Source organism: Maniola jurtina, chromosome 22 (genome assembly GCF_905333055.1).
Source record: "Maniola jurtina chromosome 22, ilManJurt1.1, whole genome shotgun sequence".
NCBI lineage: Eukaryota > Metazoa > Arthropoda > Insecta > Lepidoptera > Nymphalidae > Maniola > Maniola jurtina.
The window spans coordinates 974364-987137 of record NC_060050.1 but is presented as its reverse complement, the minus strand read 5'-3'; the positions used below and the strand labels follow the sequence as shown (position 1 = coordinate 987137).

General features: G+C 38.6%; 3 protein-coding genes across 3 annotated transcripts; all 3 read right to left on the bottom strand.

The window, feature by feature from the left end:
* Positions 1-1193: 1193 nt before the first annotated feature.
* LOC123877082 (trypsin, alkaline C-like) lies at positions 1194-3209 on the bottom strand. Its single transcript, XM_045923591.1, has 4 exons — positions 3167-3209; positions 2813-2993; positions 1807-2065; positions 1194-1499 (listed from the first exon to the last, which is right to left on the bottom strand). Exons 1-4 carry the CDS (start codon positions 3207-3209, stop codon positions 1194-1196), a joined length of 789 nt encoding a protein of 262 aa, XP_045779547.1.
* Positions 3210-4182: 973 nt separating this feature from the next.
* Positions 4183-7221, bottom strand: LOC123876678 (trypsin, alkaline C-like). The gene is made up of 5 exons (XM_045922974.1): positions 7120-7221; positions 6074-6150; positions 5875-5978; positions 4890-5154; positions 4183-4529 (listed from the first exon to the last, which is right to left on the bottom strand). Exons 1-5 carry the CDS (start codon positions 7157-7159, stop codon positions 4224-4226), a joined length of 792 nt encoding a protein of 263 aa, XP_045778930.1. The 5' UTR covers positions 7160-7221; the 3' UTR covers positions 4183-4223.
* A 744-nt stretch (positions 7222-7965) lies between these two features.
* LOC123876679 (trypsin, alkaline C-like) lies at positions 7966-11805 on the bottom strand. Its single transcript, XM_045922975.1, has 5 exons — positions 11737-11805; positions 11313-11389; positions 10405-10508; positions 9582-9837; positions 7966-8311 (listed from the first exon to the last, which is right to left on the bottom strand). The coding sequence occupies exons 1-5, from the start codon at positions 11774-11776 to the stop codon at positions 8006-8008; spliced, it is 783 nt and encodes a 260-aa protein (XP_045778931.1). The 5' UTR covers positions 11777-11805; the 3' UTR covers positions 7966-8005.
* Between the last annotated feature and the right edge of the window lie 969 nt (positions 11806-12774).

Below are 12774 nucleotides of genomic sequence, written 5' to 3'. Positions count from 1 at the left end.
GAAATATAAAACTAATAATGCTCTTCTAACTCAATTTCGACGGCAGTCAATCTCCGTAGAGGCAAACTAAGCAGGAGATAATATTACAGTACTAGCTGATACCCGCGACTTCGTTCGCGTGGATGTAGGTTTTTAAACTTCCCGTGGGAACTCTTTGATTTTCCGGGATAAAAAGTAGCCTATGTGCTAATCCAGGGTATAATCTATTGCCATTCTAAATTTCAGCCCAATCCGTCCAGTAGTTTTTGCGTGAAGGAGTAACAAACATACACACACACACACACACACACACATACACACATACAAACTTTCTCCTTTATAATATTAGTGTGATAGTGTGATAGTGTGAAGTGTGATGCACACTTTATGAGAAAAGAAAGAAATAAAACAAAGATAATATTTTTATTCGACGATAGTGATTAGTGACACAAAAAATACTTACAATACAATTGTACCTACTTAAATATGTTATCTGTGAATGGACATTGGTACCTTTCCTCAAAGCTTAGCTTTCTGTTCTGTATCATACGCGTAAAATAATGTGCTTACAATCCAGGGCCGGATGACGTCACAGATAATAAATATAACTTACATGTAATATCGTTGTTTTTTTAAATTATCGTAAGTATTACGATAAAACTTAAAGCTAGGCCTTATTTAATTAGTGTACAAATCATGCCCACTTGGAAAGGTGCCAAGAATACTGGCTACGTTTCCGCGCTGGACAGCCAGGTTGATCCGTTGCGCAAAAAATGAGCCAGCCTTTCTGTCACCTACGAGGCTATTAATAGTAGTTATGTTTGTTGTATGAAGTGCCGCATCCAGTGGAGAATTTATATCGCTGGAGATTGTACGCTAAAATGGGTTTATCCGTTTGTATTTTCCAAATCATAACAAAAACTAATCAATGTAATCATAATTTACTAGTTCATTTGAATTTTGATATCGACAATTGAACTGATCTTTTCTAGAACGATGAGTGATTTATCATTGTGTAGTGTTTATTTTGGAAAAGTTTACAGGAAAATCGTATCTTAATCTGATAATAATTGTCTTTCTTAAGAGGGGCTTATTGGTAGTGAGCTCCAAACAAATGTATGTAGATTAAATGTAAATTTAATTTAAATGAAATACTACTAAAACAGTTTCTAACACTAAAACACATTCTTTCATAAAGTCATTTAATCTGTACACTATAAAACATGATCGATTATCCACTGAGTGTAGGAAGGTACGGCGGTGCTTATACCAGGGAAGCTGGCGTTGGCACATCCATGTCCCCAGGATACGACTCCGATAGTGATGTTCCCGTAGTACAAAGGTCCTCCGGAGTCACCTTGGCAAGCGTCCGCCCCACCGACGTTGAAGAGACCAGCACAGATCATATTTTCGGTGACGACTGGTTGGTTTGGGAGGGAAGCGTAGCGTTCGCGACAAAGTTCATTGTTTACGGTGTATATTTGGACGTCGAGGAGGATATCGGATGCGTTGCCACCTTGCTGCAAGAATATAGACAGGAAAATAAATAATTATTGAGTAGCCTAACTTATCAGTGCGTGTTGACAGTGATTCGAAAAAATATGGTCACCAACTATAGGCCTCATAAGAAAGTTGAGAGTTACTCAACGGGCGACTATGAGGGCTATGCTTGGAGTTTCTCTACATGACACACACGCACACAATCACAAATGACCAAATCCTTAGGAAAACCAGAGTAACCGACATAGCTTAACGGAAGCTGAACTGGCAATTTGCAGGGCACATAGTTCGTAAAACCGGTAGACCTTGTTAGGACATTTTACTCACTTGAGTGGTTCCCCATCCAGCGTGCACCACGGGCAAATTATCTGGAATAGTTGCACCTTGAGGAGGAATGGCAGTTCTCTGGATAATGTTAGAGTACACCAGAGGAGTCTCCAGCCTCACGACGCAAATGTCACCGTCGTAGCGAGCGGCGACGGTGTAGGAAGGGTGGTTGAAGGAGTACTCGATGTAGGCGATCTCGCCTCCGGTGTTACGGTAGGTGGTACCAGCTCTGATGCGGCGGAGTCTTGGCTCGTAGGTACTGAAAGGAGATAAGTTATTTATAGACAACATAGGAGGTGCCCAGTTGCGCATAAATATAATATAACCTATAATACAAATGAAAAAAAATACAAACAGATAGAGCACCATAGTCCCCAAAGACATCAAGTTTTTGATTATCGTAATTATCAACTGTTAAAAGACCAGTGCTGGACATAGATAGGTACTTGTAGAGACTCCCTAATGCGCTCTTGCACCGCCTGAATCCAGCAGCTCCGTGCAACTCGTTTGCTGTCGTCTGTCTACCTGTTGGTGACAACTACACTTCCAATCCATATAGTATGGCTATGGATGATTGTCGTCAAGCGCAAGCCTATCTTGCAAAAATATGACCTAGATTATGGAGAGGTACTTCTCTATTGATGATGATGAGCTAAGGCACAGACCTCGATATGAGAATGTTGACAGCACATGTCTGAGACCAGAGCCCAGCGGGCATGTAGGTACAGTCTCTCAATCTAGACTGATGATTTTCTTCTTCTCTTATGCTTTATGGCTCTACTGCTGATCATGCTGAGTCAAAGCCTACTTAGGGTCCTTGAAAGTAATAATGCAGCTAACAGCACAGACCTGGATATGAGGATTTTGATGACGCACGACCAGGTTCCAATGGCGGTGTTTTGTCTCTCGATCTTGCCTTTGGGGGGTACTTATCTATTGACGATGTTCTTATTCGTTTTCGCATTATGGCTCTTCTGATGATGATAATGATTCAAAGGGTACTTACGGTCCATGAAAGCAATGTGCAGCTGACAGCACAGATTTCGCTGTGAGAATGTTGGCGGCACATGACTGAGACCAGGCCCCGGTGGCGGTGTTCAGTCTCTCGACCTGAACTATGGAGGGATAATCCTCTATCTTTGCTGGAGATCCTCCTACTATGCGATGTGGCTGGACTATTGATAGTACTGAAAAGGGATAAATGCAACGTTAGAAGAATACAAAACTGGCTGATACTACTAGCTTGGATAAGATACTTTTGCGTTTATAGTATTAGTAATTTTTTTTTCATTTATTTATTTATTCATTATAAGTTCTTAAACTATTTCTAGTATGGATAGATAAATAAAATATAATTTACCTGCAAAGAGCAATAAGGCCAAACACCACACTGATGATATCATCCTGGCTTTTTGGTATAATGCTGAAAAGTCCATAAAGACATTTTGTACTACTTAAATAGTTTCTGTCTTTATAACAGGCTTATATTTTATTGTGCTGATAGATATAAAATAATAAATAGATAACTTTGCATGATAATAACGACCTATGAACGAATTACAAACGAAACGTATAAAGATACTAAATTAAAATAAAACACAAAACGATAAACTTAACAATTTTATTTGATCTGGTGAAAAGAAGAAAATATAGGGTGAAAAATTATAAGGTAATATGCGATAATAGCGATAATAGTTTGATCGTTAGTATTTCTATACAACATTAGTTTTAGTATAAGCAAAACCTGAGTTTGTTCAGAATCAGGAACGGAATTGATTGCAATCATTTTTACACCGTGTTATATTTTGACCAAAAAATACTTTAAAATCCTGCAAGTTTAGACACCTTTCAAACAAAAAAAAACTAAATTAAAATCGGTTCATTAGTTTGGGAGCTACGATGCCACAGACAGATACACAGATACACACGTCAAAATTAGAACACCCCTCTTTTTGGGTCGGGGCTTAAGAGGGGTCTCTCCGTCGCTCGCTCCATACAAACGTTTCATTTGAATATTAAGCAACCAAAGTCCATGAAATTTTGCAGACATATTCTAGAAACTAATATCTATGCCTGTGGTTTTCCAGATTTCTGTTAAAATATTCGGTTTCAAAGTTACGCGGTCTTAAAAGTTCACAAACAAATCTTTGAGGTCCTGTAATTTTGAAACTACATATTTTTAGAAAAATCTAAGACACCACAGGCACAGATATTAGTTTCTAGAATATGTCTGCAAAATTTCATGGACTTTGGTTGCTTAATATTCAAATAAAATTGGAACTACGATTGTATGGAGTAAGTAAAGGAGAGAGCCCTGTTAATAAAATAAAACACATGACGATAAATCAAACAATTTAATTTATAACTTGATCCTGGTTCAGGTACACTAGGATAAGCTTTAGGATGAAGAAGTAGATTTAAATCGTGTGATCAATAATCCAGTCGACGTACGAGGCAACATTGACGCTGACACCAGGGAAAGTGGCGTGGCCACACCCCTCGCCCCAGGATACCACCCCAATAGTGATGTTCCCGTAGTACATAGGTCCGCCGTGGTCTCCAGTACAGGCGCCCTTGCCGCCGACATCGAGGATACCAGTGCAAATCATTTTTTCGGTAACCGGTCGATGTTCTAGGGCAGCGTACCATTTGGCGCAAAGTTCGTTGTTGATGGTATAGATTTGGACGTTTCGAAGAACTTCTGACGTCGGATTACCTGGTTCCTAAAGAAAAACATCATCATCAACAGACGGGTCGGTGTTTACCGCCACCCATGAACATTTGCAGCACCAGAGGTACCGGCGATGCGTTGCCGGCCTTTCAGGAATTTGTTGGTCCACCCCTTGAATAACCTCATGTTGTCATCAAGTGGGAACACCGCTGATGGGAGTTGATTCCACAGTTTGCATGTGCATGGAAAAAAGGATCTGGCACAACGGGCGGTCGATGTGCACCAGGCACTCAGGTGGTGAGGGGGAAATTGCTTACGGTGGCGTGCGGCGCGGTTGTAGAAAAAGTTGGGTGGAATGAGGTCTGTATAGTTAACAATATAGATGTTTAAATAAAAAATAAAATGTTATTACCAAAGTGGCACCCCAGCCAGCGTGTACGACCGGCAGGTTGTCAGGGATGATGCTGTCCTGGGGAGGTATGGAAGTCTGCTGGATGACGGGGGAGTAAACCAGGGGGTTGGTTAATCTGACCAGGCTTATATCGCCTTCATATCCCTTAAGAATGTCTTGACCATACGAAGGGTGGTTATAGGTGTTCGCCACATAGACTAAGGTTCCCCCCACATTTCTGAACGTCGCACCGGCTCGTATGCGACGAAACCTTGGTTCGTACAGCCTGAAAAGATAATATAGTGTGTTCCTCCATATAAATCACAACACACAAGTGGCGTTTCCATTAAAAACCGGCCAAGTGCGAGTCAGACTCGCGCACCGAGAGTTCCGTACTCGGGTATTTTTTTCGACATTGTGCACGATAAATCAAAAACTATTTATTATGCATAAAAATAAAAATTAATCTGTTTTAGAATATAAAGTTATAAAGTTCTTTCATATTATGATACTCCACTTGGTAGTTAACTTACTTTGATTGTTAAAACATTTTTTTTTTTGTGATTTAACCACAAATTCACGGTTTTCGGATTTTTTCCTTTACTTACTTTACTTGTGCTATAAGACCTTCAAAAAAATTCTTGGGCACACTTTTCGAAATATTTCCTGTAGAATACCGAAAGACAGGCTACTTTGCGCCAATGTTCCAAACTTATATGCAACTTTAATTTTAGCCCCGACCCAAAAAGGGGGGTGTTATAAGTTTGACGTGTGTTGATCTGTGTATCTGTCTGTGGCATCGTAGCTCCTAAACTAATGAACCGATTTTAATTAAGTTTTTTTTTTTGTTTGAAAGGTGTCAAAACTTGCAGGATTTTAAAGTATTTTTTGGTCAAAAATCAAAATATAACACGGTGTAAAAATGATTGCAATCAATTCCGTTCCCGATTCTGAACAAACTCAGGTTTTTCTTATACTAAAACTAATGTCGTATAGAAATACTAACGATCCTTCGAAACAGTGTGCAGCAGATAAGATAGTTCTTGCTGTGAGGATGCTGCCGGCGCATGTTTTAAACCAATCACCTGACAACATGTTTTGCATGTCAACCTAAAGAAAAAAAAAATATCAGTATCCGTAAAAAGCAGCCTGAAATCTGAAGGTTCTTTCCTATCAATAAATTATACAAATATGTAAACAACTACCTGAACGATTGAAGGGTACAGGTCAACAGTAGTAGGCGCACCCCCTATGATTTTACTTGAACGGCAGGTTACTTCTCCTGAAAAACAGGGGTAATTCTGAGTATAAGGTAGGTTATCACAGGGCTAGACTGGTCGCATTGTTTAATTTAAAAGTATCTTAAAATAAAAGAAATCAAAGGTTTACTACGTTTTACGAAAAACATATTTTCACACTTGCAATCATAAGTGCAAAAATTAACTTCCTGTGAAAAACCAGCTGTGAAAATATCAGCTTTATTGGCCTTGATCATTAGTTAAATTATGTAGCGAAAATCAAAAAACACCTTCCATGAAAAATAGTCTGGGAAATAGTTATTTCACAGGCTATTTTCATCACAGTTGTGAAGAAAATTAATAATTCCACCAAATGAAAATGAATTTAAAATAGCAATAATGCCTATCTCTGATCGTCACACTGTAACTAATAGCACTACCATCTGACTACTTCCCAACAGTACTTGAACAGACTAACACTGACATCTTGAAGGACATCTTGTAAAAAATTTACAAGATGTCCTTCAAGATCTTCACGCTTTAGGGCGTGTACGCTAGTCTATACTAATAAATAAAATTGAAGTGTCTGTCTGTAATTTCGAAATAACTACCTCATATTAAGCTCATATGGTTATTTGAACGATACCATAACTGAATCACCTGGTTTTAAAATTTTTGTCTGTCTGTCTGTCTGTCTGTCTGTCTGTTTGAAAAGGCTAATCTTCGGAACGGCTGAACCGATTTTGACGGGATTTTCACAGACAAATAGAGGATTGACCAGGGCGTAACATAGGCTACTTTTTTAACCAACTTTCAAAAAGGGAGTTGTGTTTTTCTACCTACGTACACCGAAATCTCCGAGATTTCTGAACCGATTTCCGAAATTTTTTTTTTAATCGATAGAAAAACTTTGCGACATTGTCCTGAGAAATCAAAAGTTCCCACGGGATTTTTAGAAACCTAAATCCACGCGGGCGAAGCTGCGGGCATCAGCTAGTATTAAATATATTTACCGGCAAATACCACTAACGCCAAAAACCAAGGCACCAACATCTTACTGTTTTGACACTCAAACAACTAAACTATAACTACATTATCCCTCACTATTTAAATACGTTAGGTAGGTATTACTTTATTACAATGTATAAAACTTTATTGTGCTGATATAAAAACGATTACCATAAATGATTGCCTAGGTAGGTGTCTATATTCAATATTTATAGGTCTATGATCTACACTATAATCACACTGTAACTAGATGATATTTTCTGTACATCAGTAAGTATCTTGAAATTTTAATCGTAGGAAACATTTTTATCGATTAAGAGCCCAAAACAATATTTAGATAAGACTGTGCACGTTGGTATCGGTCAGTCAGTCAGTTAGGACAAGTCTTTTTATATGTATAGACTTTCGATCGAATTTAAATCGAATACTCGAACCTAATACAGAAAGCAACATACAACGATCTCACTAAAAGGCACCACGAGTATCTTCAAGCACTCTCTATGAAGCCTGAATCACGCTAGCGAAGTTTTAATTTTTTTTTGTGATGTAACCACAAATTCACGGTTTTCGAATTTTTTCCTTTACTCGTGGTATAAGACCTACCTACCTGCCGAATTTCATGATTCTAGGTCAACGAGAAGTACCACATAGGTTTTCTTGACAGACACGATAGACGGACAGACAGACAGACAACAAAGTGATATAAGGGTTCCGTTTTTCCTTTTGAGGTATAGAACCCTAAAAAGTTACAAACAAATTCACATTCGTATTTATAGTAAGGGTAGTGATATGGGTACAGATTAAATTAAACTAAAGGATAAATTAAACAATTTTATTTAATAACGTGGCCCTGGCTTGCACCAGGATAGGCTTTAGGATCGAGAAGTAGATTTATATTGTGTGATCAATAATCCAGTTGACGAATGAAGCAACATTGATGCTGACACCAGGGTGAGTGGCGTGGGCACACCCCTCGCCCCAGGACACCACGCCAATAGTGATGTTCCCGTAGTACAAAGGTCCTCCGGAGTCTCCTTGGCAGGCGTCCTTGCCGCCGACATCAAGGATACCAGCACAAATCATTCTCTCGGTGACTTGAGGGCGGTTTAGTAGGGAAGCGTACCGTTCGGCGCAGAGGGTGTTGTTAATGGTGTAGATTTGGACATCTCGCAGAACTTCTGACGTCGCACCACCTTGCTGTCAAAGCAAAACGATTTTTTTTATTTCATTGATCTGGTGAAATTTTAGTGGTTTTAGAGTCGTGACTAAGTGAATCACCTAAAGCAGTACTTATATAATATATATTATTATAAGTATCACACTAATATTATAAAGGCGAAAGTTTGTATGTGTGTGTGTGTGTGTGTGTGTGTGTGTGTGTGTGTGTGTGTATGTTTGTTACTCCTTCACGCTAAAACTACTGGACGGATTGGGCTGAAATTTAGAATGGAGATAGATTATACTCTGGATTAGCTCATAGGCTAATTTTTATCCCGGAAAATCAAAGGTTCCCACGGGATTTTAAAAAAACTACATCCACGCGAACGAAGTCGCGGGCATCAGCTAGTAGATTATATACTTGTTTTTTAGAGTCAAACAAAGCAATCAAACGTTTTACAATGATGTGGCTTTACATTTCCTGATTTAAATTTTTGAAAGAGTACTTCAGTTTAAGATTAAGAGTTCCATACCCAAAGGGTAAAAACGGGGCCCTATTAATGTCACTCTACTGTCTGTCTGTCTGTCCGCGTGTCACAGGTCTATAGCTCGTAGACTAAATGAGTTACGTATACCTGAGGGTTTTCAGAGGTTCTCCTATATGAGAAAGTAGCCGAAAAACAATTTTTTTTGCTACCCTAGCATGTGGGGTATCATTTTTTAGAGCTCATTGAGTAGAGTACAAATGTATTTTTTTTTAAATAAAGAAATATGGGGCCGTCAAAGTTCTCTGTTTTAGACCGGGCTATCGCAAAAACTACATTCACCATTATGGCGAATGGACGAAGTTGCTACTTCGTACCGTAGTAGGTAGGTACATCGTAAAACCGAGATAGCTTGCATACCGAAGTCGACTTTTATGTCGGAAAAACAAAGAGTTCCTACGGGATTTTTCAAAAGCCTAAATCCATGAGGACGAAGTATAATATCATCTAATAATAATAAATTTCATTCACGACAGTTTTTAAACGCTAAAATGTATAACGTACTAGCTGTTGCCCGCGACGTCATTCGCGTGGATACTTACTTATAGGTTTTTTTAAATTCCGTAGGAACTCTTTAACTTTCCAAGATAAAAGTAGCCTATGTTTTAATCCGAGATACTTATAATCCTGCCAAATCTGTCCAGTAGTTTTTGCGTGAAAGAGTAACAAACATACACACAAACTATCGCTTTTATAATAATATTATATTAGTGTGAAGTGTGATTATAGAAATATATTAAATATGTAAAATATATAATTATTACCGAAGTGGCACCCCAACCAGCGTGTATAACTGGCAGGTTGTCAGGGATGATGCTGTCCTGGGGAGGTATGGAAGTCTGCTGGACGACGGGGGAGTACACCAGGGGGTTGGCTAATCTGATCACGCTAATGTCGCCCTCGAAGCCGTTAGTACCATACGAGGGATGGTTGTAGACATCCTGGACGTAGGCTAAGGATCCTCCGAAATTTCTGTATGTCGCACCGGCTCGGATGCGACGTTGGCTTGGTTGGAAGTTCCTAAAACGATAATTTTTTTTAACTCCACTTGCTCGTAAACTGTTACTTTACTAAAGAAAGGATTTCATTATAGAGGACTGTAATCGGGTCTTTACATCACATAAAAAAATTAAAATGTGTTCATGAACAAAAATAATAATTAGTATTTTCAAAGTAAGATAACTACGAGTATGTATACAACGTCAGGTATCATAAATATGAAAGGGCTTTACTTATACGTACCTACATTCTAAAACCGATTTTTACTTATTTTAAATGTCGAAAAAATTCCCGAGTACGAAACCCTCGGTGCGCGAGTCTGAATCGCACTTGGCGCGTGTTTAATTTCCGGTACTGCTTTTAATCGGCACTAAAAACAACAGTTATTCTGTATAGCACACTTTATGTACTTAATTATAATTACCTTATCTAGCGTATTGTTAACGACAAGTCGACATGGCAATAGGGGCGTCTCCCCCTCCACGACTCTCCTCATACCCCGATTGGCATGTCGACCTATCGCGAACTGTAGTACTAGTAAGACATCCATAGCTGTGGGTAGAAACTAGAAAGGCAATATATACTAACGATCCATCGAAACAGTGCGCAGCAGACAAGACATTTCTTGATGTAAGGATGGTAGCGGCGCATCCTTGAGACCACAGGCCTGACCAGATGTTCAGTATGTCAACCTAAACAAAAAAACCTCTATAGATCTCAGATCTATAGCGCTATAGAGCCCACTTTGACTTTGCTCAGACTTAAGACACTGTTAAAACGAGGCAGCGCTATACCGCTGGCATAAAACTGTCTCGTTTAAACTAATACTTAAGTCTAAGCAAGGGCAAAGTGCGCTCTATAAACAACCTTAGTCTGCGGCCCGGCTGGGAACGGGCGCGATAGCCTTGATTGTAATCTCACCTGGTGGTAAGTGATGATGCAGTCTAAGACGGAAGCGGGCTGCCCTGGAAGGGGTATTGCAGTTTTTATTAAACCCATACCCCTTAGGTTTCTATACGGCATCGCACCAGAACGCTAAATCGCTTGGTAACACGGGTTTGGGTAGTAACCAGCCTCGACCGAAGCCTCCCAACAGACTAGACCAGAGTTATAGAAAATATAAAATTCCAAACCCTACCGGGAATCGAACCCGGGAACTCCCATTAATAAGACCACAGCGCTTACCACTGCGCCAGGGAGATTGTCAACATTCTAAAATAGATTTTTACATATGTTTATGCATAAAAGTTTTTGATTTATTGTCCAAAATGTCGAAAAAATACCCGACTACGGAACCCTCGGTGGGCGAGTTTGACTCGCACTTGGCCAGTTTTTCCCTCCAACTAAGCTTGTGCTAGGAATAGGTACGACTATATTATTATAGTGCAACGGGTGGTGTTTGAACCGCCGATCTTTCAAAATTCAATCCTGTAACCGTTGAGCTATTGAGGTTTATAATAAAGTAATATACTCGTATAATATAAATGGGAATCTACCTGAACAATGGAGGGGTACAGGTCAATAGTTGTGGGCGCACCCCCCACAATACGGTCTGGTCGACATGTTACTGATTCTGAAATAGCAGACCAGATTAAAACTAACACAAGTAAAACAAAGCAATTTTTCATTTTACCACTAATATCGATCCATATTAATATTGTAAACGCGAAAGTGTGCTGTCTGTCTGTCTGCTAACTTTTCACGGCCCATCCGCTTAACAGATTTTGACGAAAAGTACAAATTACTGATTGCACATAACTGATCATCACACTGCAGCTGATTGCACCTTGCCATCTAACTTTTAGTACTTACGTAGTACTTTGTGCTTCCCAAAACTACTTGAACACTCAAGTTTAACTAAAACCTATACAAGATATTCTTCAAATCCGCGGCATGTAAGTTGGTATTGAATATATTTACCAGCAAAAACCGCTAACGCCAATAACCACGGCACCAACATGTTACTGTCTAAATACACAGTCAATAAACTTTAACTACGTCATCCCTTCCTATTTAAATACTTACTTTTATCACAATTTATAAAACTTTATTATAATGGTATAAAAACTACTATGATTACAATCATAATATTATCATTGTACACTAATATAATTTTCAATTGCACCAATAAAATTATGTTTCAACATTCGGTCATTATAAGTGGGTAAATCCAATACAAAAATTTTGCTTTTAAAATCATTATGGAATGCTTTTGCATAAAGTTATAAGAAAGATATTGCGCTGGTTTTGCTTGCGATCAACATATTCGTAACATGTTATATTAAAAAAGCATTTGTAGTTTCTATCAAGGCTAATCCTAACAATTCCTAACATTTGTAAGTACAGGGAATAGACAAAGAAATAATTAAGTATTGCAATCAAGAGGTTACAGTAAGTATGACAAAAAAAAGTAATTTAATGTAGGTTAAAATCTTACTGTACTCCAAACTTCAAGCAAAAACAAAGACGCAAGCAACTCTTGAATAGCCAGAAACTTTAGTGTACTTATAGCTTAGTTAATCCAAGTATCTCCCGTAGTTAATGATTAATTTCTAATACTAATTAAGTATAATGGCCAGGACTTAGTTCGTGTGGATTCAGGTTTGTCGAAATCCTGTGGGAACTCGTTGATTTTCCGGGTCATAAAATAACCTACTTACAAGTCACTCTCCAGGTCTTTAGCTATCTATATCCATGCTAAACAAGTGTAAATTAAAAATTTAGAACACCCCTGACAAGTGAAGATTACAGTAACTAGAAAAGAGCTAATAACTTTCAAACGGCTGAACCGATTTTCTTGGATTATAGCTAAGAACACTCTCGATCAAGCCACCTTTCAAACAAAAAAAAACTAAATTAAAATCGGTTCATTAGTTTAGGAGCTACGATGCCACAGACAGATATACACAGATACACACGTCAAACTTATAACACCCCTCTTTTTGGGTCGGGGGTTAA

Coding starts and splice junctions, on each gene's coding strand:
- LOC123877082 (XM_045923591.1), bottom strand. CDS start 3,209: ATGATATCATCAGTGTGGTGTTTGGCCTTATTGCTCTTTGCAG. Junction 2,994..3,166: donor GGCCTTATTGCTCTTTGCAG/GTAAATTATATT, acceptor ATCCCTTTTCAG/TACTATCAATAGTCCAGCCA. Junction 2,066..2,812: donor GCACATTGCTTTCATGGACC/GTAAGTACCCTT, acceptor ATCTCCTTTCAG/TACCTACGAGCCAAGACTCC.
- LOC123876678 (XM_045922974.1), bottom strand. CDS start 7,159: ATGTTGGTGCCTTGGTTTTTGGCGTTAGTGGTATTTGCCG. Junction 5,979..6,073: donor TGTACCCTTCAATCGTTCAG/GTAGTTGTTTAC, acceptor TTTTTTCTTTAG/GTTGACATGCAAAACATGTT. Junction 4,530..4,889: donor CTGGCTGGGGTGCCACTTTG/GTAATAACATTT, acceptor GTTTTTCTTTAG/GAACCAGGTAATCCGACGTC.
- LOC123876679 (XM_045922975.1), bottom strand. CDS start 11,776: ATGTTGGTGCCGTGGTTATTGGCGTTAGCGGTTTTTGCTG. Junction 11,390..11,736: donor GGCGTTAGCGGTTTTTGCTG/GTAAATATATTC, acceptor CTGCTATTTCAG/AATCAGTAACATGTCGACCA. Junction 9,838..10,404: donor GCGCACTGTTTCGATGGATC/GTTAGTATATAT, acceptor TTATCGTTTTAG/GAACTTCCAACCAAGCCAAC.